The following is a 26922-nucleotide window of genomic DNA, read 5'->3' as shown; positions in this document are numbered from 1 at the left end:
AAGAGACTGCACACAGAAGTTACACTGTTGTTTCATTCCTTATTTCAGATTCTTGAGGGCAATTTAATCTTCACACCGGATACAATAATAAGAGCAGATTCGCTTCTATATAAAGCCTCCTATACAGGATTCTGTGAACCGGTGACACGAGTCCATGTGATATTTATACCGCGGTGAATGAAGCGCAATTCTATAATTATCCTGGATTCCCTATAATGCGGCAGTGGGAAATGTCAGCTCCATGACAGCCTAGTATACTGCCACGCCATTAAGAGAAAGGAAGAGGTCAGAAAACAACAGATACAGAGGGAGAGAGGAGAATGGGTGGAGAAAGAAATGGAGGAAAAACGGAGAAGGAAAGAGAAAACTAGAAAGAGAAGGAGTGAGAAAGAGACAGAGGAGAAAAGAGAGTGGAGGAAATAAAAAGAGAAGGACAAAAAAGACAAAGAGGGAAAAACAAGGAGAAAGATAAAAAAGAGGAAAATATGAGAGAAAAAGATGAAGAGAGAAAAGAAACAGATAAGTAGAAAGGACAGAGAAAGAAAGAAAGACGAGGGGAAGAATGAGGTCAGAAAACACCGCAAAGATAAAAAAAGAAAGAAAAATAAATGAAAAGAAAGAGGTTAGAAAATACAGAAATAGGTGTGAAAAAGAAATAGAGAAAAAAAATAGTGACAGGCATGAAAAAGGTAGAAAAAAACTGCAAAGAAAGATAAGATCAAATGCAGAATAATAAAGAGAAAAAAAGAAAAGAAAGAGTAAAAAGCACATTCATGGGAATGTAGATTGTGAGCCCTGATGACAGTGATGATGTCTGTAAAGCTGCGGAATATAATAGCAAAATATAAATAAATATCTGTCACACATATAGTACAGTGCTGACCACAGAGCCATCGGGCTGCCCTATATATAGTACAATGTTAACCACTGAGCCATCGGGCTGCCCTATATATAGTACAGTGCTAACCACTGAGCCACTTCACTGCCCTATATAATACAGTGATAACCACTGAGCCACCGTGCTGCCCTAAATATAGTACAGTGCTGACCAGAGAGCCACCGTGCTGCCCTATATACAGTACAGTGTTAACCACTGAGCCATCGGGCTGCCCTATATATAGTACAGTGTTAAACACTGAACCTTCGGTCTGCTCTATATATAGTACAGTACTAACCACTGAGCCACCGTGCTGCTGTATATATAGTACAGTGCTGACCACAAAGCCACCGTGCTGCCCTATATATAGTACAGTGCTGACCACTGAGCCACTGTGCTGCCCTATTTACAGTACAGTGCTAACCACTGAGCCACCGTGCTGCTTACCCAGGACCCCAGCGCTGCAAAGAAACAGTACTAACCACTGAGACATCGAACTGCCCTATATATAGCACAGTGCTAACCACTGAGCCACCGTGCTGCCCTATATGTAGTAGTGTGCTAAACACTGAGACAATGTGTTGCCTTATATATAGTACAGTGCTGACCAATGAGCCACAATGCTGCCCTACAAATAGTACAGTGCTAACCACCGAGCCACAATGCTGCCCTACATATAGTACAGTGCTAACCACTGAGCCAACATGCTGCCCATATGTAATGCAGAGCTAACCACTGAGTCACTGTGCTACCCTATAGCACATTGCTAACCACTGAGCCACCATGGTGCCCTGTATATAGTACAGTTCTGACCACTTAGCCACCGTGCTGCCCTATATATAGTACAGTAATAACCACTGAGCCACCGTGCTGCCATAAATATAGTACAGTGTTAACCACTGAGCCATCGGGCTGCCCTATATATAGTATAGTACTAACCACTGAACCACCGTGCTTTCCATATGTAGTACAGTGCTAACCACTGAGCCACCGTGCTGCCCATATGTAATGCAGTGCTAACCACTGAGTCACCGTGCTACCCTATAGCACATTGCTAACCACTGAGCCACCATGGTGCCCTGTATATAGTACAGTGCTGACCACTGAGCCACCGTGCTGCCCTATATATAGTACAGTGCTAACCACTGAGCCACCGTGCTGCACTAAATATAGTACAGTGCTGACCACAGAGCCATCGGGCTGCCCTATATACAGTACAGTGTTAACCATTGAGCCATTGGGCTGCCCTATATATAGTACAGTGTTAACCATTGGGCTGCCCTATATATAGTACAGTGTTAACCACTGAGCCATCGGGCTGCCCTATATATAGTATAGTACTAACCACTGAACCACCGTGCTGCCCTATTTATAGTACAGTGTTGACCACTGAGCTATCGTGCTGCCCTATATATAGTACAGTGCTGACCACTGAGACACCGTGCTGACCTATATAAAGTGTGGTGCTAACCACTGAGCCACCACTCTGCCCTATATATAGCACAGTGATAACCACTGAGCCACCATGCTGCCCTGTATATAGTACAGTGCTTACCACAGAGCCACCATGCAGCCCTATATATAATACAGTGCTAACCACTGAGCCACCGTGCTGACCTATATATAGTACAGTGCTAACCACTGAGCCATCGCGCTGCCCTATATAGTACAGTGCTAACCATTAAGCCACTGTGCTTCCCTATATAAAGTACAGTGCTAACCATTGAACCACCGTGCTGCACTATATATAGTACAGTGCTGACCACTGAGCCACCGTGCTGCCCTATATACAGTACAGTGCTGACCACAGAGTCACTGTGCTGCCCTATATATAGTACTGTATTAACCACTGAACCACCGCGCTGCCCTATATATAGTACAGTGCTGACCACAGAGCCACCGTGCTGCCCAATATATAGTACAGTACTAACCACTGAGCCACCATGCTGCCCTACATATAGTACAGTGCTGACCACAGAGCCACTGTGCTGCCCTATATATAGTACAGTGCTAACCACTGAGCCACCGTGCTGCCCTATATACAGTACAGTGCTGACCACAGAGCCACCGTGCTGCCCAATATATAGTACAGTGCTGACCACTGAGCCACTGTGCTGCCCTATATACAGTACAGTGCTGACCACAGAGCCACCGTGCTGCCCAATATATAGTACAGTGCTGACCACTGAGCCACTGTGCTGCCCTATATATAGTACAGTGCTGACCACTGAGCCACCGTGCTGCCCTATATAAAGTGTGGTGCTAACCACTGAGCCACCACTCTGCCCTATATATAGCACAGTGCTAACCACTGAGCCACCATGCTGCCCTGCATATAGTACAGTGCTTACCACAGAGCCACCATGCAGCCCTATATATAATACAGTGCTAACCACTGAGCCACCGTGCTGACCTATATATAGTACAGTGCTAACCACTGAGCCATCGCGCTGCCCTATATAGTACAGTGCTAACCATTAAGCCACTGTGCTTCCCTATATAAAGTACAGTGCTAACCATTGAACCACCGTGCTGCACTATATATAGTACAGTGCTGACGACTGAGCCACCGTGCTGCCCTATATACAGTACAGTGCTGACCACAGAGTCACTGTGCTGCCCTATATATAGTACTGTATTAACCACTGAACCACCGCGCTGCCCTATATATAGTACAGTGCTGACCACAGAGCCACCGTGCTGCCCAATATATAGTACAGTACTAACCACTGAGCCACCGTGCTGCCCTATATATAGTACAGTGCTGACCACAGAGCCACTGTGCTGCCCTATATATAGTACAGTGCTGACCACTGAGCCACCGTGCTGCCCTATATACAGTACAGTGCTGACCACAGAGTCACTGTGCTGCCCTATATATAGTACAGTGCTGACCACAGAGCCACTGTGCTGCCCTATATATAGTACAGTGCTGACCACTGAGCCACCGTGCTGCCCTATATACAGTACAGTGCTGACCACAGAGCCACCGTGCTGCCCTATATATAGTACAGTGCTGACCACAGAGCCACTGTGCTGCCCTATATATAGTACACTGCTGACCACTGAGTCACCGTGCTGCCCTATATACAGTACAGTGCTGACCACAGAGTCACTGTGCTGCCCTATATATAGTACTGTATTAACCACTGAACCACCCCGCTGCCCTATATATAGTACAGTGCTGACCAGAGCCACTGTGCTTCCCTATATATAGTACAGTACTAACCACTGAGCCACCGTGCTGCCCTATATATAGTACAGTACTAACCACTGAGCCACCGTGCTGCCCTATATATAGTACAGTGCTGACCACAGAGCCACTGTGCTGCCCTATATAGAGTACAGTACTAACCACTGAGCCACCGTGCTGCCCTATATATAGTACAGTGCTGACCACTGAGCCACCGTGCTGCCCTATATACAGTACAGTGCTGACCACAAAGCCACTGTGCTTCCCTATATATAGTACAGTACTGACCACAGAGCCACTGTGCTGCCCAATATATAGTACAGTACTAACCACTGAGCCACCGTGCTGCCCTATATATAGTACAGTGCTGACCACAGAGCCACTGTGCTGCCCTATATATAGTACAGTGCTGACCACAGAGCCACCGTGCTGCCCTATATATAGTACAGTGCTGACCACTGAGCCACCGTGCTGCCCTATATATAGTACAGTGCTGACCACAGAGCCACCGTGCTGCCCTATATATAGTACAGTGCTAACCACTGAGCCACCGTGCTGCCATATGTAATGCAGTGCTAACCACTGAGCCACCACACTCCCCTATATATAGCACAGTGCTAACCACTGAGCCACCATGCTGCCCTGTATATAGTACAGTTCTGACCACTGAGCCACCGTGTTGCCCTATATATAGTACAGTGCTAACCACTGAGCCACCGTGCTGCCCTATATATAGTACAGTGTTAACCACTGAGCCACCGTGCTGACCTATATAAAGTGCAGTGCTAACTACTGAGCCACCACTCTGCCCTATCTATAGCACAGTGCTAACCACTGAGCCACCATGCTGCCCTGTATATAGTACAGTGATGACCACAGAGCCACCATGCAGCCCTATATATAATACAGTGCTAACCACTGAGCCATTGTGCTGACCTATATATAGTACAGTGCTAACCACTGAACCATCGGGCTGCCCTATATATAGTACAATTCAAGCCACTGAGCCACCGCGCTGCCCTATATATAGTACAGTGCTAACCACTGAGCCACCGTGCTGACCTATATAAAGTGCAGTGCTAACCACTGAGCCACCACTCTGCCCTATATATAACATAGTGCTAACCACTGAGCCACCATGCTGCCCTGTATATAGTACAGTGCTGACCACAGAGCCACCATGCAGCCCTATATATAATACAGTGCTAACCACTGAGCCATTGTGCTGACCTATATATAGTACAGTGCTAACCACTGAGCCATCGGGCTGCCCTATATATAGTACAATTCAAGCCACTGAGCCACCACGCTGCCCGATATAAAGTACAGTGCTAACTATTGAACCACAGTGCTGCCCTATATATAGTACAGTGCTGACCACTGAGCCACCGTGCTGCCCTATATACAGTACAGTGCAGACCACAGAGCCACCGTGCTGTGCTATATATAGTACAGTGCAAACCACTGAACCACCGTGCTGCCCTGTATATAGTACAGTGCTAACCACTGAGCCACTGTGCTGCCCTATATATAGTATAGTGCTGACCACAGAGTCACCGTGCTGCCCTATATATAGTACAGTGCTGACCACAGAGCCACCATGCTGCCCTATATATAGTACAGTGCTGACCACTGAGCCACCGTGCTGCTCTAAGTACAGTGCTAACCACTGAGCCACCATGCTGCCCTTTATAAAGTACAGTGCTAACCACTGATCCACCACTCTGCCTTATATATAGCAGTGCTAACCACTGAGCCACCGTGCTGCCCTATATATAGTACAATTCTAACCACTGAGCCATCGGGCTGCCCTATACATAGCACAGTGCTAACCACTGGGCCACTGTGCTGCCCTATATATAGTATAGTGCTGACTACTGAGCCACCATGTGCCCAATATATAGTACAGTGCTAACCACTGAGCCACCGTGCTGCTCTAAGTAAAGTACAGTGCTAACCACTGAGCCACCACGCTGCCCTATATATAGTACAGTGCTAACCACTAAGCCATCGGGCTCCCTTTATGTAGCACAGTGCTAACCACTGAGTCATCGTGCTGTCCTATATATAGTATAGTGCTAACCACTGAGCCACCATGCTGCTGAATGAAGACTTAAGTTCACCTTTCCCGCCCACAATGCAAATTGTTATATTTTAACATATATGGACGTATCAAGATCTGATCTTCACATTTTTAAAACTGGAAATGTAAGAAACGTGAATGATTGTGAAGTGTCAGCTCTTGTTTTTAGGGGAGACCTTTATAAACTGTGTGAGTATTGATGTGTCCACAAATGGTCAAAATTAGACACAGCCTGGGGGGTACTTAATTTTTCATATGACTGTAATACAATATTTACTTTTTAGTGCATTATGGGGACATAGAGAAGATTTCAGGACCTTGGAGAGCGCAAATTCAGTGCCTTCTATCAAACCATGGAAGACCCGAGGACATGGCGCAGCCTCCAGTCTTCAGCTCTGCTATAGGTTATTGAGCGTTTATGGCATTCAGGTAACACTAAGGGTTAATAGGATCAGCAAGAACTCCAAATATAACCCCATGTATCATACACCCCATGTATCATACACCCCATGTATCATACCTCTACAGAGCTGTGCAAAAGTTTTACGCAGGTGTGAAAACAAGAAACTTCATATGTAGAAGTGATAACAGAATATTTATCAATTAACAAAATGCAAAGTGACTGAGAAAAGAAAAATGTAAATCCCATCAGTATCTGGTGACCGCCCGTGGCCTCCATCATCAGTATCTAGTGACCGGCCGTCGCCTCCATCATCAGTATCTGGTGACCGGCCGTCGCCTCCATCATCAGTATCTGGTGACCGCCCGTGGCCTCCATCATCAGTATCTGGTGACTGCCCATGGCCTCCATCATCAGTATCTGGTGACCGCCCGTGGCCTCCATCATCAGTATCTGGTGACTGCCCATGGCCTCCATCATCAGTATCTGGTGACTGCCCATGGCCTCCATCATCAGTATCTGGTGACTGCCCGTGGCCTCCATCATCAGTATCTGGTGACTGCCCGTGGCCTCCATCATCAGTATCTGGTGACCGCCCGTGGCCTCCATCATCAGTATCTGGTGACCGCCCGTGGCCTCCATCATCAGTATCTGGTGACTGCCCATGGCCTCCATCATCAGTATCTGGTGACTGCCCGTGGCCTCCATCATCAGTATCTGGTGACTGCCCATGGCCTCCATCATCAGTATCTGGTGACTGCCCGTGGCCTCCATCATCAGTATCTGGTGACCGCCCGTGGCCTCCATCATCAGTATCTGGTGACCGCCCGTGGCCTCCATCATCAGTATCTGGTGACCGCCCGTCACCTCCATCATCAGTATCTAGTGACCGCCCGTCACCTCCATCATCAGTATCTGATGACCGCTCATCAGGCGATGGGTGGTCATCAGACACTGATGATGGAGGCGACGGGTGCTCACAAGATACTGATGATGGAGGTGATGAGCGGTCACCAGATACTGATGATGGAGGCCACGGGCGGTCACCAGATACTGATGATGGAGGTGATGAGCGGTCACCAGATACTGATGATGGAGGCAACGGGCGGTCACCAGATACTGATGATGGAGGCCACGGGCGGTCACCAAATACTGATGATGGAGGTGATGAGCGGTCACCAGATACTGATGATGGAGGCGACGGGCGGTCACCAGATAATGATGATGAAGGCGACGGGCGGTCACCAGACACTGATGATGGAGGCGATGGGCGGTCACCAGATACTGATGATGGAGGCGGCAGGCGGTCACCAGATACTGATGATGAAGGCGACGGGCGGTCACCAGATACTGATGATGGAGGCGATGGGCGGTCACCAGATACTGATGATGGAGGCGACGGGCGGTCACCAGATACTGATGATGGAGGCGACGGCCGGTCACCAGATACTGATGATGGCGGCGACGGCCGGTCACCAGATACTGATGATGGAGGCGACGGCCGGTCACCAGATACTGATGATGGAGGCGACGGCCGGTCACCAGATACTGATGATAGAGGTAACGGGCGGTCACCAGATACTGATGATGGAGGTAACGGGCGGTCACCAGATACTGATGATAGAGGTAACGGGCGGTCACCAGATACTGATGATAGAGGTAACGGGCGGTCACCAGATACTGATGATAGAGGTAACGGGCGGTCACCAGATACTGATGATGGAGGCGACGGGCGGTCACCAGATACTGATGATGGAGGCGACGGGCGGTCACCAGATACTGATGATGGAGGCGACGGGCGGTCACCAGATACTCATGGGATTTACATTTCTCTGTTGTTCATCACTTTGCTTTTTGATAATTGATAAAAATAATCTTTTATCATTTCTATGTATGAAGCTTCTTACTTTTTGGGCATTTTGTGCACACCGGCCTCACACTTTGGCGCAGCGTTGTCTATCAGCCCCTGTACATAACCCCATATGGTACATTTATCAGTCCCGGTATATAGGGTTTTTTGCTGGTGAGTCATTTATGTTCGTCACGCTCGCTGTGTGAGATGTCACAAGGTGTTCGCCACGTCATCTGCGCTGGGATTAGATTGGTTTTGACTCGTGTGTTCAGAACTGACGTCTTTAATCTTCCTAATTTATCTGTCAGATTAATTTCATTCAGGATCACTGGGATGACGGCAGGAGACCTGCAGCGAGGATGGAGCGGAGAGTGGACCTGTCACTGAGAACCTGCTGACTGATCGCTCTCATGTCCTACTGATTCTGGATACAGAGTCCCTGAGTCCTGAGTCACCGAAAACCCATTCCTGGAAAATCTGAAGAAAGACGAAGGGGAATGAGAAAACGGTAGATAAAAAGTGATGGGGATTGGTGTCTGAGCAAAGCCTTGGACTCTTCCAATAAGAAATCAGATGATAGACAGATTCCAATAAGAAATCAGATGATAGACAGACTCCAATAAGAAATCAGATGATAGACAGACAGACCGACCGACAGACAGACAGACAGACAGACAGACAGATAGATAGATAGATGATAGATACATAGATAGATAGATAATAGATACATAATAGATAGATAGATAATAGATAGATAATAGATACATAGATAGATAGATAATAGATAGATAATAGATAGATGATAGATAGATGATAGATAGATAGATAGATGGATAGATAGAGATAGATAATAGATAGATGATAGATAGATAGATAGATGATAGATAGATGATAGATAGATGGATAGATAGAGATAGATAATAGATAGATGATAGATAGATAATAGATAGATGATAGATAGATAGATAGATGATAGATAGATGATAGATAGATGGATAGATAGAGATAGATAATAGATAGATGATAGATAGATAGATGGATAGATAGAGATAGATGATAGATAGATAGATGATAGATAGATGATAGATAGATAGATGGATAGATAGAGATAGATAATAGATAGATGATAGATAGATGCATAATAGATAGATAATAGATAGATGATAGATAGAGAATAGATAGATGATAGATAGATAATAGATAGATAATAGATAGATAATAGATAGATAGATACTAGATAGATGATAGATAGATAATAGATAATAGATAATAGATAGATGATAGATAATAGATAGATAATAGACAGATAATAGATAGATAATAGATAGATAGATAGAAAGATAATAGATAGATAGATAATAGATAGATATAGATAGATGATAGATAATAGATAGAAGAAAGATAGATGTATAATATATAGATAGATAGATAGACAGACAGATAGATAGATAATAGATAGATCATAGATAATAGATAGAAGATAGATGTATAATAGATAGATAGATAGATACATTTTTCATTTTTCTGCAGCACCATCTAGTTAAGAATGACATCAATTCACAAAAACGAGTGATACTCTAACAGAATGGCTGTCGGTTCTGACTCTTGGGGGTCCTGAGCAGGGGTCATCCTTCTATGAAGTCAATATCCCCTAGTAGGACATATGGAGAGGCATTTTCTTCATGAGTACCCCCTTCACCTTCCACTGCACCGGTCACTGTTCGCTGCTCTTTTCTCCTGGATTCCCTCTTCCTACATATTACAGAAACCTTCTTGTTCCCGTGTATCTGACCCATTATTTTGGCTGTTTTAATAATCACATGATTTTTCTCTTCTATTACCTGAATGGATCATTCCTTGATCAAGTCAGTGCAGCTTGGAGAGGCAGTCTCTGATAAAGCAGGTAGAGCTGCCAGTGGCCATTGCTGCACATGCAGATATAGTAAAACCTTATGAACTGTGGGGGGTAAATATCCCTTAAATGTCCAGATGCACTACAGCTAAAAAAAGCGCCTCATCATCGCCCAACACATCTGAAAAGTGAAGATTCACTGTCGGCATTTCAGTCGGACAATGAAAACAAAAAAAACTATTTTCCCTGATGAGATTTTTCTTCTGTAAAAGTCACAGGTGAGGAGGTTAAACATTCACATTTTACAAGGCTCCAAAGCCTCTTAAGAGAGGAGCCCGAGGCATCGATCAGCGCCGACCCCGGAGCGTCACAGAGGGGTCACCCCCTGAGGTTCGGAAGGACACGGAATCTATGTGGAAACAATGTAACACTTCTGGGATCCGAGTTATTAAAGGAAACACAATGTTTTCTTCTATAAAGAGTGGATTGTTCTGATACAAGCATTTCACATTACACCCTCACCCTCAATTTACATACCTGAAAACCGCATTAAATGTTCACATTTGTTTCAACAAACTTTGCATTAATCAGCAGTATAAGTGAAAATAAGAAACGTTACATTACATTGTTATCAAACGAAAAGGCTTTTTTCTCTCCACTTATCTTCTTCTTCCCCCTGCCTCATGAATTCACCATTCAGTGCAAAAAGACTGCTAAAATCTGTCCTTCTCAAAAGATGATGCACTGAGGGGTCAGATTACAGCTGCTCATTGAAATGAATGGAAAGGGAAGGTTGAGGGTCGGCTGAGACAAAGGCAAAGTCACAGATAGATCATGCTGCTGCTGCTTCTAGGAAATGTTTTATCTCACCCAGAGGTGTAATAAAAGCTACATATTTAACACTGCTATATAACCACCTCCATGCAGCTCCTGATTTCTGGTAAGTGTTTTATTTCACCACAGTGCTGGATTCACAGCTGTACTGCTCAGTAATGTTGTATAATGTGCTAAATTCTGCTGCTGAGTCTGAAGCATAAAGACAGAAGAGGAAAAATCCCTCTTGTCTGTGTGGGCTGTGTATAGGAGACACCATAGCATAGACAACTGAAGATTAGAAGCAGATTATGCACAGGGAGAAATGCAGGAAACAAGTCATATGATGCAGGAAATAGTTTTATTCCTCTTCTTCACACAGGAAAGCTTATTCTGAACAGTCACCTGAAACAACAGGTAGGTTTAACTATGTTATTGCACTGGCCTGACAGATACCACAGTCTGGAGACCTTGGGGCTAGTCAATGTTCACCTGCTGGTCATGCTAGAATAAAGGTCATGTTATATCCATGACTACTGTAGAGTATTCCCATAGCTCATCACCTGTATACTGGCCATACATCCTCTGCCCATACAGCTTATTCTGAAATCTTCACTTCCAGCTTGCATCCTTGGTGCAGGAGAAGTGCGGAGTCTGTTCCAGTTCCTGCAGGTTATGTATCATGCTTTATTTCCCTATCACAGGGGTAATACTCTACTATTATTATTATTTATTATTATAGCGCCATTTATTCCATGGCACTTTACATGTGAAAAAGGGGTATAATACAAGAACAATTACAATAATCTTGAACACAATGTGACAGCGACTGGTACAGGCGGAGCGAGGACCCTGCCCGCGAGGGCTCACAATCTACAAGGAATGGGTGAGCATACAGTAGGGTGTATTTTATTTATTTATTTTATTAGGGTGCCTGGCGACAATCAGTAAGGAGATCCTGCTCATATTACAAGAAAGTTCAAGACAATTCTAGATACAGATGGAAAAGAAGCTCAGCCTCCCATTGTGTGGCAATGAAAAAGAATGCAACAATGTATCAAGTAGGTGATGTGACTTATCCAGTTGGGGTCTGGACTGATGCAAGAGATGGATCCGAATTACAAAGGTTCTGGGTCAGTGTGAGGTCCAGCTGCAGTGAGTCCTCAGACAGGTGGAGAATGGAGGAGATGCCTGTCACATTCTGCTTATCAAAATGAGGACTATGGATACATTAATATCAGATGTAACATCAGAGCAGAGGAGGAGGGTGATTGACAGAGCGGCCACGTGTCTGGAGACTTTCACATTTGGCAGCTCAGATATTTAGATCTGATACCAGAATTTTAAGTCAAAGCATAAAAGAATTAGAGTTAATCTTGAGGGCCGCTCCTGCATTCCACCTCTCAATCATTTCTCCGTCTCTATGAAATTCTATGATTCTCGATCGCTAAAAGTAACAGTTTATTACAAAATCGTCGGCTCTAAAACGTGCGGCAGGACGAGAATTCAAATAATGTGATTTAATGGAGCAGATCTGAGAGATTCGCTTTGACAGTTTTCTCACGTGTCAAGAAGCAAAGCTGAGAGTCTGTGATTTATTCAAGATTTCGAAGAAAATGAAGTCACTAACTTATAAATCTGTCTGACAAATGGGTGAAGATGGGATTCAAAAGACTCAGAGATATCCAGCGCTTCACCCAAAAACAAGACTATATGTATAGTATATATATAAAGAAATGTGAAGAGGAAAATTATATCACCAATGGAGACAAGTAATAGTGTTAATCCACAGAGGAGAAGTATTATAGTAGTTATATTCTTGTACATAGGAGCAGTATTATAGTAGTTATATTCTTGTACATAGGGGGCAGTATTATAGTAGTTATATTCTTGTACATAGGGAGCCGTATTATAGTAGTTATATTCTTGTATATAGGGGCAGTATTATAGTAGTTATATTCTTGTACATAGGAGCAGTATTATAGTAGTTATATTCTTGTATATAGGGGCAGTATTAAAGTAGTTATATTCTTGTACATAGGAGCAGTATTATAGTAGTTATATTCTTGTATATAGGGGCAGTATTATAGTAGTTATATTCTTGTACATAGGAGCAGTATTATAGTAGTTATATTCTTGTACATAGGAGCAGTATTATAGTAGTTATATTCTTGTACATAGGAGCAGTATTATAGTAGTTATATTCTTGTACATAGGAGCAGTATTATAGTAGTTATATTCTTGTACATAGGGGGCAGTATTATAGTAGTTATATTCTTGTACATAGGGGCAGTATTATAGTAGTTATATTCTTGTACATAGGAGCAGTATTATAGTAGTTATATTCTTGTACATAGGGGCAGTATTATAGTAGTTATATTCTTGTACATAGGAGCAGTATTATAGTAGTTATATTCTTGTATATAGGGGCAGTATTATAGTAGTTATATTCTTGTACATAGGAGCAGTATTATAGTAGTTATATTCTTGTACATAGAGGGCAGTATTATAGTAGTTATATTCTTGTATATAGGGGCAGTATTATAGTAGTTATATTCTTGTACATAGGGGGCAGTATTATAGTAGTTATATTCTTGTATATAGGGGCAGTATTATAGTAGTTATATTCTTGTACATAGGGGGCAGTATTATAGTAGTTATATTCTTGTATATAGGGGGCAGTATTATAGTAGTTATATTCTTGTATATAGGGGGCAGTATTATAGTAGTTATATTCTTGTACATAGGGGGCAGTATTATAGTAGTTATATTTTTGTACATAGGGGGCAGTATTATAGTAGTTATATTCTTGTACAGAGGGGCAGTATTATAGTAGATATATTCTTGTATATAGGGAGCAGTATTATAGTAGTTATATTCTTGTACATAGGGGGCAGTATTATAGTAGTTATATTCTTGTACATAGGAGCAGTATTATAGTAGTTATATTCTTGTACATAGGGGACAGTATTATAGTAGTTATATTCTTGTACATAGGGGCAGTGTTATAGTAGTTATATTCTTGTACATAGTGGCCAGTATTATAGTAGTTATATTCTTGTACATAGGGGCAGTATTATAGTAGTTATATTCTTTTATATAGGAGCAGTATTATAGTAGTTATATTCTTGTACATAGGGGGCAGTATTATAGTAGTTATATTCTTGTACAAAGGAGGCAGTATTATAGTAGTTATATTCTTGTATATAGGAGCAGTATTATAGTAATTATATTCTTGTACATAGGGGCAGTATTATAGTAGTTATATTCTTGTATATAGGAGCAGTATTATAGTAATTATATTCTTGTACATAAGGGCAGTATTATAGTAGTTATATTCTTGTATATAGGGGGCAGTATTATAGTAGTTATATTCTTGTACATAGGGGGCAGTATTATAGTAGTCATATTCTTGTACATAGGAGCAGTATTATAGTAGTCATATTCTTGTACATAGGAGCAGTATTTAAGTAGTCATATTCTTGTACATAGGAGCAGTATTATAGTAGTTATATTCTTGTATATAGGGGGCAGTATTATAGTAGTCATATTCTTGTACATAGGAGCAGTATTATAGTAGTTATATTCTTGTACATAGGGGCAGTATTATAGCAGTTATATTCTTATACATTGGAGCAGTATTATAGTAGTTATATTCTTGTACAGAGGGGTAGTATTATAGTAGTTATATACATAGGGGGCAGTATTATAGTAGTTATATTCTTGCACATAGGGGGCAGTATTATAGTAGTTATATTCTTATACATTGGAGCAGTATTATAGTAGTTATATTCTTGTACATAGGGGGCAGTATTATAGTAGTCATATTCTTGTACATAGGGGGCAGTATTATAGTAGTCATATTCTTGTACATAGGAGCAGTATTATAGTAGTCATATTCTTGTACATAGGAGCAGTATTATAGTAGTTATATTCTTGTATATAGGGGGCAGTATTATAGTAGTCATATTCTTGTACATAGGAGCAGTATTATAGTAGTTATATTCTTGTACATAGGGGCAGTATTATAGTAGTTATATTCTTGCATATACACAGCAGTATTATAGTAGTTATATTCTTGTACATAGGAGCAGTATTATAGTAGTTATATTCTTGTACACAGCAGTATTATAGTAGATATATTCTTGTACATAGGAGCAGTATTATAGTAGTTATATTCTTGTATATAGGGGGCAGTATTATAGTAGTTATATTCTTGTACATAGGAGCAGTATTATAGTAGTTATATTCTTGTACATAGGGGCAGTATTATAGTGGTTATATTCTTGTACATAGGGGCAGTATTATAGTAGTTATATTCTTGTACATAGGGAGCAGTGTTATAGTAGTTATATTCTTGTACATAGGGAGCAGTATTATAGCAGTTATATTCTTGTACACAGGGGGCAGTATTATAGTAGTTATATTCTTGTACATAGGGAGCAGTATTATAGTAGTTATATTCTTGTACATAGAGGGCAGTATTATAGTAGTTATATTCTTGTACATAGGAGCAGTATTATAGTAGTTATATTCTTGTACAGAGGGCAGTATTATAGTAGTTATATTCTTGTACATAGGAGCAGTATTATAGTAGTTATATTCTTGTACATAGGGGCAGTATTATAGTAGTTATATTCTTGCATATACACAGCAGTATTATAGTAGTTATATTCTTGTACATAGGAGCAGTATTATAGTAGTTATATTCTTGTACACAGCAGTATTATAGTAGATATATTCTTGTACATAGGAGCAGTATTATAGTAGTTATATTCTTGTATATAGGGGGCAGTATTATAGTAGTTATATTCTTGTACATAGGAGCAGTATTATAGTAGTTATATTCTTGTACATAGGGGCAGTATTATAGTGGTTATATTCTTGTACATAGGGGCAGTATTATAGTAGTTATATTCTTGTACATAGGGAGCAGTGTTATAGTAGTTATATTCTTGTACATAGGGAGCAGTATTATAGCAGTTATATTCTTGTACACAGGGGGCAGTATTATAGTAGTTATATTCTTGTACATAGGGAGCAGTATTATAGTAGTTATATTCTTGTACATAGAGGGCAGTATTATAGTAGTTATATTCTTGTACATAGGAGCAGTATTATAGTAGTTATATTCTTGTACAGAGGGCAGTATTATAGTAGTTATATTCTTGTACATAGGAGCAGTATTATAGTAGTTATATTCTTGTACAGAGGGCAGTATTATAGTAGTTATATTCTTGTACATAGGAGCAGTATTATAGTAGTTATATTCTTGTACATAGGAGCAGTATTATAGTAGTTATATTCTTGTACATAGGAGCAGTATTATAGTAGTTATATTCTTGTACATAGGGGCAGTATTATAGTAGTTATATTCTTGTACATAGGGGCAGTATTATAGTAGTTATATTCTTGTACATAGGGGCAGTATTATAGTAGTTATATTCTTGTACATAGGAGCAGTATTATAGTAGTTATATTCTTGTACATAGGAGCAGTATTATAGTAGTTATATTCTTGTACATAGGGGCAGTATTATAGTAGTTATATTCTTGTACATAGGGGCAGTATTATAGTAGTTATATTCTTGTACATAGGGGCAGTATTATAGTAGTTATATTCTTGTACATAGGAGCAGTATTATAGTAGTTATATTCTTGTACATAGGAGCAGTATTATAGCAGTTATATTCTTATACATTGGAGCAGTATTATAGTAGTTATATTCTTGTACAGAGGGGTAGTATTATAGTAGTTATATACATAGGGGGCAGTATTATAGTAGTTATATTCTTGCACATAGGGGGCAGTATTATAGTAGTTATATTCTTATACATTGGAGCAGTATTATAGTAGTTATATTCTTGTACATAGGGGGCAGTATTATAGTAGTCATATTCTTGTACATAGGGGGCAGTATTATAGTAGTCATATTCTTGTACATAGGAGCAGTATTATAGTAGTTATATTCTTGTATATAGGGGGCAGTATTATAGTAGTCATATTCTTGTACATAGGAGCAGTATTATAGTAGTTATATTCTTGTACATAGGGGCAGTATTATAGTAGTTATATTCTTGCATATACACAGCAGTATTATAGTAGTTATATTCTTGTACATAGGAGCAGTATTATAGTAGTTATATTCTTGTACACAGCAGTATTATAGTAGATATATTCTTGTACATAGGAGCAGTATTATAGTAGTTATATTCTTGTATATAGGGGGCAGTATTATAGTAGTTATATTCTTGTACATAGGAGCAGTATTATAGTAGTTATATTCTTGTACATAGGGGCAGTATTATAGTGGTTATATTCTTGTACATAGGGGCAGTATTATAGTAGTTATATTCTTGTACATAGGGAGCAGTGTTATAGTAGTTATATTCTTGTACATAGGGAGCAGTATTATAGCAGTTATATTCTTGTACACAGGGGGCAGTATTATAGTAGTTATATTCTTGTACATAGGGAGCAGTATTATAGTAGTTATATTCTTGTACATAGAGGGCAGTATTATAGTAGTTATATTCTTGTACATAGGAGCAGTATTATAGTAGTTATATTCTTGTACAGAGGGCAGTATTATAGTAGTTATATTCTTGTACATAGGAGCAGTATTATAGTAGTTATATTCTTGTACATAGGGGCAGTATTATAGTAGTTATATTCTTGCATATACACAGCAGTATTATAGTAGTTATATTCTTGTACATAGGAGCAGTATTATAGTAGTTATATTCTTGTACACAGCAGTATTATAGTAGATATATTCTTGTACATAGGAGCAGTATTATAGTAGTTATATTCTTGTATATAGGGGGCAGTATTATAGTAGTTATATTCTTGTACATAGGAGCAGTATTATAGTAGTTATATTCTTGTACATAGGGGCAGTATTATAGTGGTTATATTCTTGTACATAGGGGCAGTATTATAGTAGTTATATTCTTGTACATAGGGAGCAGTGTTATAGTAGTTATATTCTTGTACATAGGGAGCAGTATTATAGCAGTTATATTCTTGTACACAGGGGGCAGTATTATAGTAGTTATATTCTTGTACATAGGGAGCAGTATTATAGTAGTTATATTCTTGTACATAGAGGGCAGTATTATAGTAGTTATATTCTTGTACATAGGAGCAGTATTATAGTAGTTATATTCTTGTACAGAGGGCAGTATTATAGTAGTTATATTCTTGTACATAGGAGCAGTATTATAGTAGTTATATTCTTGTACAGAGGGCAGTATTATAGTAGTTATATTCTTGTACATAGGAGCAGTATTATAGTAGTTATATTCTTGTACATAGGAGCAGTATTATAGTAGTTATATTCTTGTACATAGGAGCAGTATTATAGTAGTTATATTCTTGTACATAGGGGCAGTATTATAGTAGTTATATTCTTGTACATAGGGGCAGTATTATAGTAGTTATATTCTTGTACATAGGGGCAGTATTATAGTAGTTATATTCTTGTACATAGGAGCAGTATTATAGTAGTTATATTCTTGTACATAGGGGCAGTATTATAGTAGTTATATTCTTGTACATAGGGGGCAGTATTATAGTAGTTATATTCTTGTACATAGAAGCAGTATTATAGTAGTTATATTCTTGTACATAGGAGCAGTATTATAGTAGTTATATTCTTGTACATAGGGGCAGTATTATAGTAGTTATATTCTTGTATATAGGGGGCAGTATTATAGTAGTTATATTCTTGTCCTTAGGGAGGTACAGTTACAGAAGTTATATAAGTGGTTTTCTGCCTGTTGAGATATTGGCCATTATTCGATGTGGATTTTTATTTTTAGACTGTATTTTGGCTGTAGGGTGAATCTTTTCAAAGTAACATCTTCCTCTCCAGAATGAAAGGACACCCCGCTTCTATAACATGTCATGCATACAGCATCCTGGTGGAGCAGAGCAGCAGACGCCATCATCACTCCTTGTACACATGTTACTTTCATGCCGTCCTTTGTCGTCTCCTCATCTTCATCTTTTGATTGATGTGCGTGATGCTTTACTCTTGATCTGTTATTATAGAAAAATCTGAAGCCAAATTGGACAGAAGAGTTAACATGCGGCGAGCGGCAGAAGACGGGACACGCTCTTTTAAGTCGACTGAACGTTCAAAAATTGCCAGAGGCGAAACCGACCTGACTAACTGAATGGCATCGTAGCTGCAGAAAACAGAGGAAGGAAGCCGCAAGAACATCAAAGGCTCTTCTGGCCATGAAGTGCTAACATGGAGCTTCCCATCTCCCCAGGTATCCGGATTCTCTCTGCTCCGCGCATTTACTCAGTTTTTCTTCAGTCTGTTCATTATTTAGAAGAAATTCTTCCCAGTGAGAAATTAACCTACAAACTCAAAGTGCGGAGTGGACGAGGAGGAGGCCGCCATTACTGGATCTGACTTAGATGTCGTGTATTCCAGCACGCAGGTTCAGGAAAATCTTATTACCAGCCCCCCATAAATCATACACGGCTGAAGACAGAAGAATAGGGGTAGTGGCACGGTTCTTATTTTTGTACCATGGAAGAAAGTGATCAGTCAGAAACTCTATGTGCTGGATTTTGTCGAGGTCATTTTTACACCTTCAGGGCTCTAAAGGGGCTACCAGCCCTACCCATGACTCCAGCCAAAACATGACTCCACCACCTCCTTCCTGACGCCGCAGCCCTTTTGGAACATGGTGGCCATCCACCAACCATCCACTGCTCCATCCATCTGAACCATCCAGGGTTGCTGGCATCATCAGTAAACATGGCTTGCTTACAATGAGTTTTCATGTATGTCGGGGCCACTGCAACTGTTTTTTTTTTGTGAGTGCTGTTGTGAGCCGAATAGTAGGTTTATGCACAACTGCAGCCTCTGGAAGATCCTACACCTTGAGGTTTGCGGACTTCAGAGGCTCCAACAGCTTCAAATCCAGGTTTGCTGCTTTGTCATGGGGTTTTCGCAGCTTCTCTCTCACTCCAATGCATTTGTCTCGCAGAAACCTTCCTCATTATGCCTGTATCTGCAGGAACTTTCCTCAATAAGCCTTTATCTGCAGGAACCTTCCCCATTATGTCTTTATCTGCAGGAACCTTTCCCATTATGCCTTTGTCTTCAGGAACCTTCCTCATTATGCCTTTATCAGCAGGAACCTTCATCATTATGCCTTTATCTGCAGGAACCTTCATCATTGTGCCTTTATCTTCAGGAACCTTTCTCATTATGTCTTTATCTGCAGGAACCTTCATCATTATGCCTTTATCTGCAGGAACATTTCTTCTTATGCCTTTATCTGCAGGAACCTTTCTCATTATGCCTTTATCTGCAAGAACCTTTCTCATTATGCCTTTATCTGCAAGAACCTTTCTTATTATGCCTTTATCTGCAGGAACTTTTCTCATGTCTTTATCTGCAGGAACCTTCCTAATTATGCCTTTATCTGCAGGAACCTTTCTCATTATGCCTTTATCTGCAGGAACCTTCATCATTATGCCTTTATCTGCAAGAACCTTTCTCATTATGTCTTTATCTGCAGGAACCTTCATCATTATGCCTTTATCTGCAAGAACCTTTCTCATTATGTCTTTATCTGCAGGAACCTTCATCATTATGCCTTTATCTGCATGAACCCATCTGTGCTCTGTATCAGCCACAAATGTCTTCACAGTACAATGAAAATGCTTTAAGTGTGATGCTTTTTCAGTAGTAGCAGAGATCCATTTCCTTTCCCATATTGCTCAAAACCTGCGGCTACTTAATAATGTGGGACATCCTTCTTAAGGAGTCTCCCTTTAATTCGGCACCTGGCAACTAATTATCACAGGGGGCTGAGATTGATTTCAGTGATCTGAAGACCCTGAGACACAAACCATCCATGATCTTTTGAAAAGTTTCAGATAAGGGAGCAGAGACACTGTAGGAGCCACGTTATGGCGCGTCCACCAGCAGGACAGTGTGAGCGCTTTTGGGGACACTCCCCTTCATCAGACAATGATTACTCTGTGCGGAATGTTTATGTCACTTCATTCCTGGTACTGACGTTTTGTCGGATTGTTGTTCTTTTGCTTTCTTCGTTGTTTCTTTTTACAGAACACTGGATATTGGCTCGGGATCTGTCGGGATATTAGAATCCTGTGTTGGATTTTTGTTCTGGTTCTGGTTTTCCTTTGGGAATACATCATATATGTCTATGAATGTTACACGGGACATTGTAACGCAGCACATTGTAATTTTTGCTCTGGGGTTTTTCACCATCCATTAAGCTTCATAATCTGCACTGTGAGAAGTGGAATTGGTCTCTGGAATATTTCACTTTCATCTTTGCTGTGTTAATGCTGCTTTTGTATCTTTCACATTTTCTTACTTTTTACTATAATCTCATATTAAAACCTTCTGGTCCCGGAGGAATTTCTCCCACTTGATACATTATTACCTATTTTATCATCAACTTTGTGTGACACCTTTGAAGCTGAAGCACCATGGAGTGAACGTGCTCCTTTTAGCATCTCATTACTGCAGTGTAATAAAGAAGTGAGCGCAGGCCGGGCAAGGAGTTTACCTTTCAACTCGTCATATTAGAGAAACTTCCTATGATTTCCCCCCTTTATATTACATTAGCCTTTATAACATTATGCGTATGGTCTGAGTCACCGAGCCCCCCAAAATAGCCTGATTGGCTGAGGAAACCTATACTCTTTTACATATAGGTTACGCTGCTATAACATCCCTCATAGGGAACCTAAGTTGGTGCTGTTCCCAGTAACTTAATGATATTAGGGTGAACATATACATATTTATATAACCAGCACTCCTTGGTTGAGGATATTGTCTGAACACTTGTTGTCTATGATGATGTTATCATGGCAGGCTAGAAGTAAGGGGAGGAGAAAGAGCCCAGAAGTAAAAGTTTTAAAGGATATCTACCATTTCAGGAAAAACTCTGGTCATTATATGATTTGTATCCTGCATTTTTCACCCGTTTTCCCCTCTGCAGGCTCTATCTCTAATTTTTCGCTTTCCCTAAGCTAGTGGGTGCAGATGAGCTGCTATGAGGTCTCCCACACACAGATATGAGGGATTCCTGCTCTCTGTCTCTATACAGCACAGGTTCAGAAGCAGTAGCAGCATAGAGGACATTATACAATGGCACTTAGCAGTGTAGCTATGAATCCATCTCTTCAGTACGATGATGAACTTACTAAAATACAGCATTTTGGATCCCATTATACAGCAATTTTGAGCTGTGTAGTCAGGAATCCAGTTCTGGGGTGAGATGATACCTTAGTTAGAATGGGGTGAGATGATACCTTAGTTAGAAAACAGCAACATGGAGCAGATTACACAGCACTACTAACCAGCGTAGCTGTGAATTCAGCTCTGCAGTAAGATAATATATTTACCCGGAAGCATCAGCAGCATGATCATAGCTTATATAACAGTACTGTAAAATTCACTGTAGTGAAAAAAGAGCTACAGTGAGATAAAACACTTACTAGAAATCGGCACCAAAACAGTGGACATTATACATCAGTTTAATGTAGCTGTGAATCCACCTTTAAGGTTTGATAAAACACTTGCTAGAAAGCAGCTGCAACATGGATAGCATTACACAGCAGTACTAAGCAGAATAGCTGTGAACCCAGAGATGAGATATTAGAAAGTGACAGCAGCATGGAGGACTTTATACAGCAGTACTGAGCAGTGTAGCTGTAAATCCATCTTTGGTGTCAGATAAAGCATTGTCTGCGCGTATGTCTTTGCATCTCTCTCACTATGCCCCTCTCTGCCAGTCTCTCTCGATTCTACCAAGACAAAATTGAGCAGTTTTTCAGAGTGATTGATAAGTTGAGGTGGCAGGAGGAGAAGTGTCTGTAAGTGGAAAATGTCTTCAGTGAAATGGCAGTTATCATAGAAGAGTAAGGATGAGTGGATGTTCGGGTTCATCGTGATCAAACAACCTGTAGTGCAAAGTTGGGTTCAGGTACCAGAACTCTACCTGAACCCGAATCCCATAGAAGTCAAGTCTCTCTCTCTCATTTCTGGCCATTCCCTGATACAATCCCCACTTGCACAATGATGGCGGATAACCACAGGGTCATTCCCACGCCGTGACGCCACGTCTTACCTGCTGCACGATGGTGGTGAGCTCCAGGCACAGTTGAACAATGTTATTTTTCAGCAGTGAATACTCCGTCACACTGACAAATGGAGACCTGCCGAAAAAAAGAGTACAACGCGTTACATACAACCGCGAGCAACCGGCATCTACAATGTAACAACCGACAGGCTGAGATGCTCAGTACCGTTATACAACATAATAGGGCTCGGGGTCACGGTGTGTTGTCTGCAGTTGTCGGGAAATGTCACCATTACTATGACCGACACTTTGCAAGTGAGTAGCAATATCACTGTGACCAGGTTGTAAGAGGGGTAAACCAGAGACCACCATTACTGAGCTTTTTCCTCGTATGCAGCTATTGCTCTCTGTTCAGTGTCCACGGTGAATGGGGTCCTGGCTGAACACTTGGTGTCATGGGGTAATCCTGGTGCCCACCCAGGTGGAAAATAGCTTGATGTCTTGTGGGTTTCTTGGAGAGACCAATAATAGGATGACAGCGATGAGCGCGGCATTGTGGTGCTGCCATATCGCAGCACAGGCGCTATAAGGCCTCATTCACACATCAGTATTTTCATCAGTATTTGTATGGCAAAACCAGAAGTGTCTCCAAACTACAGAACAGATGTCAACCTTTCAATCATAGTTTTCCCTTGATTGTTTCATTTGTAGTTTTGGCAAAAAAAACACTTGTGAAAATACTGACCAAATACTGATGTGTGAATGAGGCCTAAGAAGGAGGTGAGAGGGCGGCAGGGAGTGCGGCTGATGGTCAACCAGGCGTGAAAGCTATGGCGGCAGCAGACCTGACCGTGGTCCTACTAGACAGAAGAGCGGCCAAGAAAGACTCCTGGACACTGAGGGGGAGGTCGGGCTCAGACAGGCGCACGCAAAATCATCCGTCCGTTTTTCATCCAGAAACTGATTTGTCCTCCGTGTTAACGTCCATGTGTCCATTTTTCACGTGAACAATTTTAGAAATAATAAAAGGTCAAATCCAATTTTTTATCTGTATACTCGTAATGGATCCATGAAAAACACAAGAGGTACGGATGGTAACCTGGATGTGACCTGATTTTTACGCTCCCGTTGACTTATAATGGGCGAGTCCGCTCCAGAATACGGATCACAGTGGAGCATGCTGCAACTTTTATACCTGCAGACTATCGGTCCGTGAGTAAAAACGCTCATGAGATCTACAGTGGGTACGGAAAGTATTCAGACCCCTTTACATTTTTCACTCTTTGTTTCATTGCAGCCATTTAGTAAATTTTAAAAAGTTCATTTTTTTCTCATTAAAGTCCACTCTGCACTCCATCTTGTCTGAAAAAAACAGAGATGTAGAATTTTTTGCAAATTATAAAAGAAAAACTGAAATATCACATGGTCATAAGTATTCAGACCCTTTGCTCAGACACTCATATTTAAGTCACATGCTGTCCATTTCCTTGTGATCCTCCTTGAGATGGTTCTACTCCTTCATTGGAGTCCAGCTGTGTTTAATTAAACTGATAGGACTTGATTTGGAAAGGCGCACACCTGTCTATATAAGACCTCACAGCTCGCAGTGCATGTCAGACCAAATGAGAATCATGAGCTCAAAGGAACTGCCCAAGGAGCTCAGAGACAGAATTGTGGCAAGGCACAGATCTGGCCAAAAGTCTTCCTAGACCTGGCCGTCCAGCCAAACTGAGCAATCGTGGGAGAAGAGCCTTGGTGAGAGAGGTAAAGAAGAACCCCAAGATCACTGTGGAAGAGCTCCAGAGATGCAGTAGGGAGATAGGAGAAAGTTCCACAAAGTCAACTATCACTGCAGCCCTCCACCAGTCGGGCTTTTATGGCAGAGTGGACTAACGGAAGACTCTCCTCAGTACAAGACATATGAAAGCCCGCATAGAGTTTGCTCAAAAACACATGAAGGACTCCCAGACTATGAGGAATAAGATTCTCTGGTGTGATGAGATGAAGATAGAACTTTTTGGTGATAATTCTAAGCGGTATGTGTGGAGAAAACCAGGCACTGCTCATCACTGCTCAATACAATCCCAACAGTGAAACATGGTGGTGGCAGCATCATGCTATGGGGGTGTTTTTCAGCTGCAGGGAGAGGACCACTGGTTGCAATTGAAGGAAATATGAATGCGGCCAAGTACAGAGATATCCTGGATGAAAACCTCTTCCAGAGTGCTCTGGACCTCAGACTTGGCTGAAGGTTCACCTTCCAACAAGACAATGACCCTAAGCACAGAGCTAAAATAACAAAGGAGTGGCTTCAGAACAACTCTGTGACCAGTCTTGACTGGCCCAGCCAGAGCGCTGACCAAAACCCAATTGAGCATCTCTGGAGAGACCTGAAAATGTCTGTCCACCAACGTTCACCATCCAACCTGACAGAACTGGAGAGGATCTGCAAGGAAGAATGGCAGAGGATCCCTAAATCCAGGTGTGAAGAACTTGTTGCATCATTCCCAAGAAGACTCATGGCTGTACTAGCTCAAAAAGGTGCTTCTACTCAATACTGAGCAAAGGGTCTGAATACTTATGACCATGTGATATTTCAGTTTTTCTTTTTTAATAAATTTGCAAAAATTCCTACATTTCTGTTTTTTTCAGTCAAGATGGGGTGCAGAGTGTACTTTATTGAGAAAAAAAATGAACTTTTTAGAATTTACCAAATGGCTGCAATGAAACAAAGAGCGAAAAATGTAAAGGGGTCTGAATACTTTCCGTACCCACTGTACCTCACTGACTCGCATTGGTCCCTGTGCTGTCTGTATGTGATCAGTTTTGCATGTGGACGTTTAATACACTCTGTGCATGGAACTAAGGGGCCGATTAATTTACACTGACGTTGCAGGACTGACGTTGTACAGAGCGAGTGGCCTGTGTGGCACAGAAACAACCTGAGATAGTCCGCACCATAGGGTACGGCCACACATAGGAAATGAAGCCGTGGGGCCAGGGCCGGCTCCAGGATTTTGTGGGCCCTAGGCGAAACAGTCTCAGTGGGCTCCTTTAACACATACCACGATTCATGATGCAGAGATACTGCAGAGAAATATATATATAGTACAATGCCAAAGATTTCACTTCTTACATTACATGAGCGATATCTATTGTAAATTCTACAATAGCTCAGAAACCGGCTAAATCCTCACAGCGCAGACCGGACAGTATAGTCCTCCATACAGTATTACGGGCCCCATATATTGCTCCATTCAGAATACTGGTCCCCATATAACGCTCCATACAGGATACTGGTCCCCATATAACGCTCCATACAGGATACTGGTCCCCATATAACACTCCATAGAGGATACTGGCCCCCATATAATGCTCCATAGAGGATACTGGCCCCCTTATAATGCTCCATACAGAATACTGGCCCCCATATAATGCTCCATACAGAATACTGGCCCCCATATAATGCTCCATACAGAATACTGGCCCCCACATAATGCCCCATGCAGGATGTCACCCCCCCCCCTTTATAATGCCCCATGCAGGATGTCACCTCTCCCCCCCATATAATGTCCCATGCAGGATGTCACCTCTCCTCCCCATATAATGCCCCATGCAGGATGTCACCTCTCCCCCCCCATATAATGCCCCATGCAGGATGTCACATCTCCCCCCCATATAATGCCCCATGCAGGATATCACCCCCCCCCCATATAATGCCCCATGCAGGATGTCACCTCTCCCCCCATATAATGCCCCATGCAGGA

The 26922-nt window shown here is 41.5% G+C and overlaps 1 protein-coding gene across 2 annotated transcripts in view; it reads right to left on the bottom strand.

Annotated features, from left to right (window-relative positions):
* The window catches only part of LOC141155309 (connector enhancer of kinase suppressor of ras 2-like), a 586755-nt gene that overhangs the window by 164236 nt on the left and 395597 nt on the right, over positions 1 to 26922 (bottom strand). For both annotated transcript variants that reach the window (XM_073642150.1, XM_073642151.1), the window contains exon 4: positions 23204 to 23291. In XM_073642150.1, the coding sequence (XP_073498251.1) occupies positions 23204 to 23291 (88 nt within the window). The remainder of the gene's footprint in view (positions 1 to 23203; positions 23292 to 26922) is intronic.

The sequence above is a fragment of the Phyllobates terribilis genome, unplaced genomic scaffold, assembly GCF_046119375.1.
Source record: "Phyllobates terribilis strain yellow unplaced genomic scaffold, ASM4611937v1 Scaffold_7__3_contigs__length_470593459, whole genome shotgun sequence".
Lineage (NCBI taxonomy): Eukaryota > Metazoa > Chordata > Amphibia > Anura > Dendrobatidae > Phyllobates > Phyllobates terribilis.
Note: the sequence above shows the minus strand (reverse complement) of the source record. Positions and strands in the feature narration are given on the sequence as shown.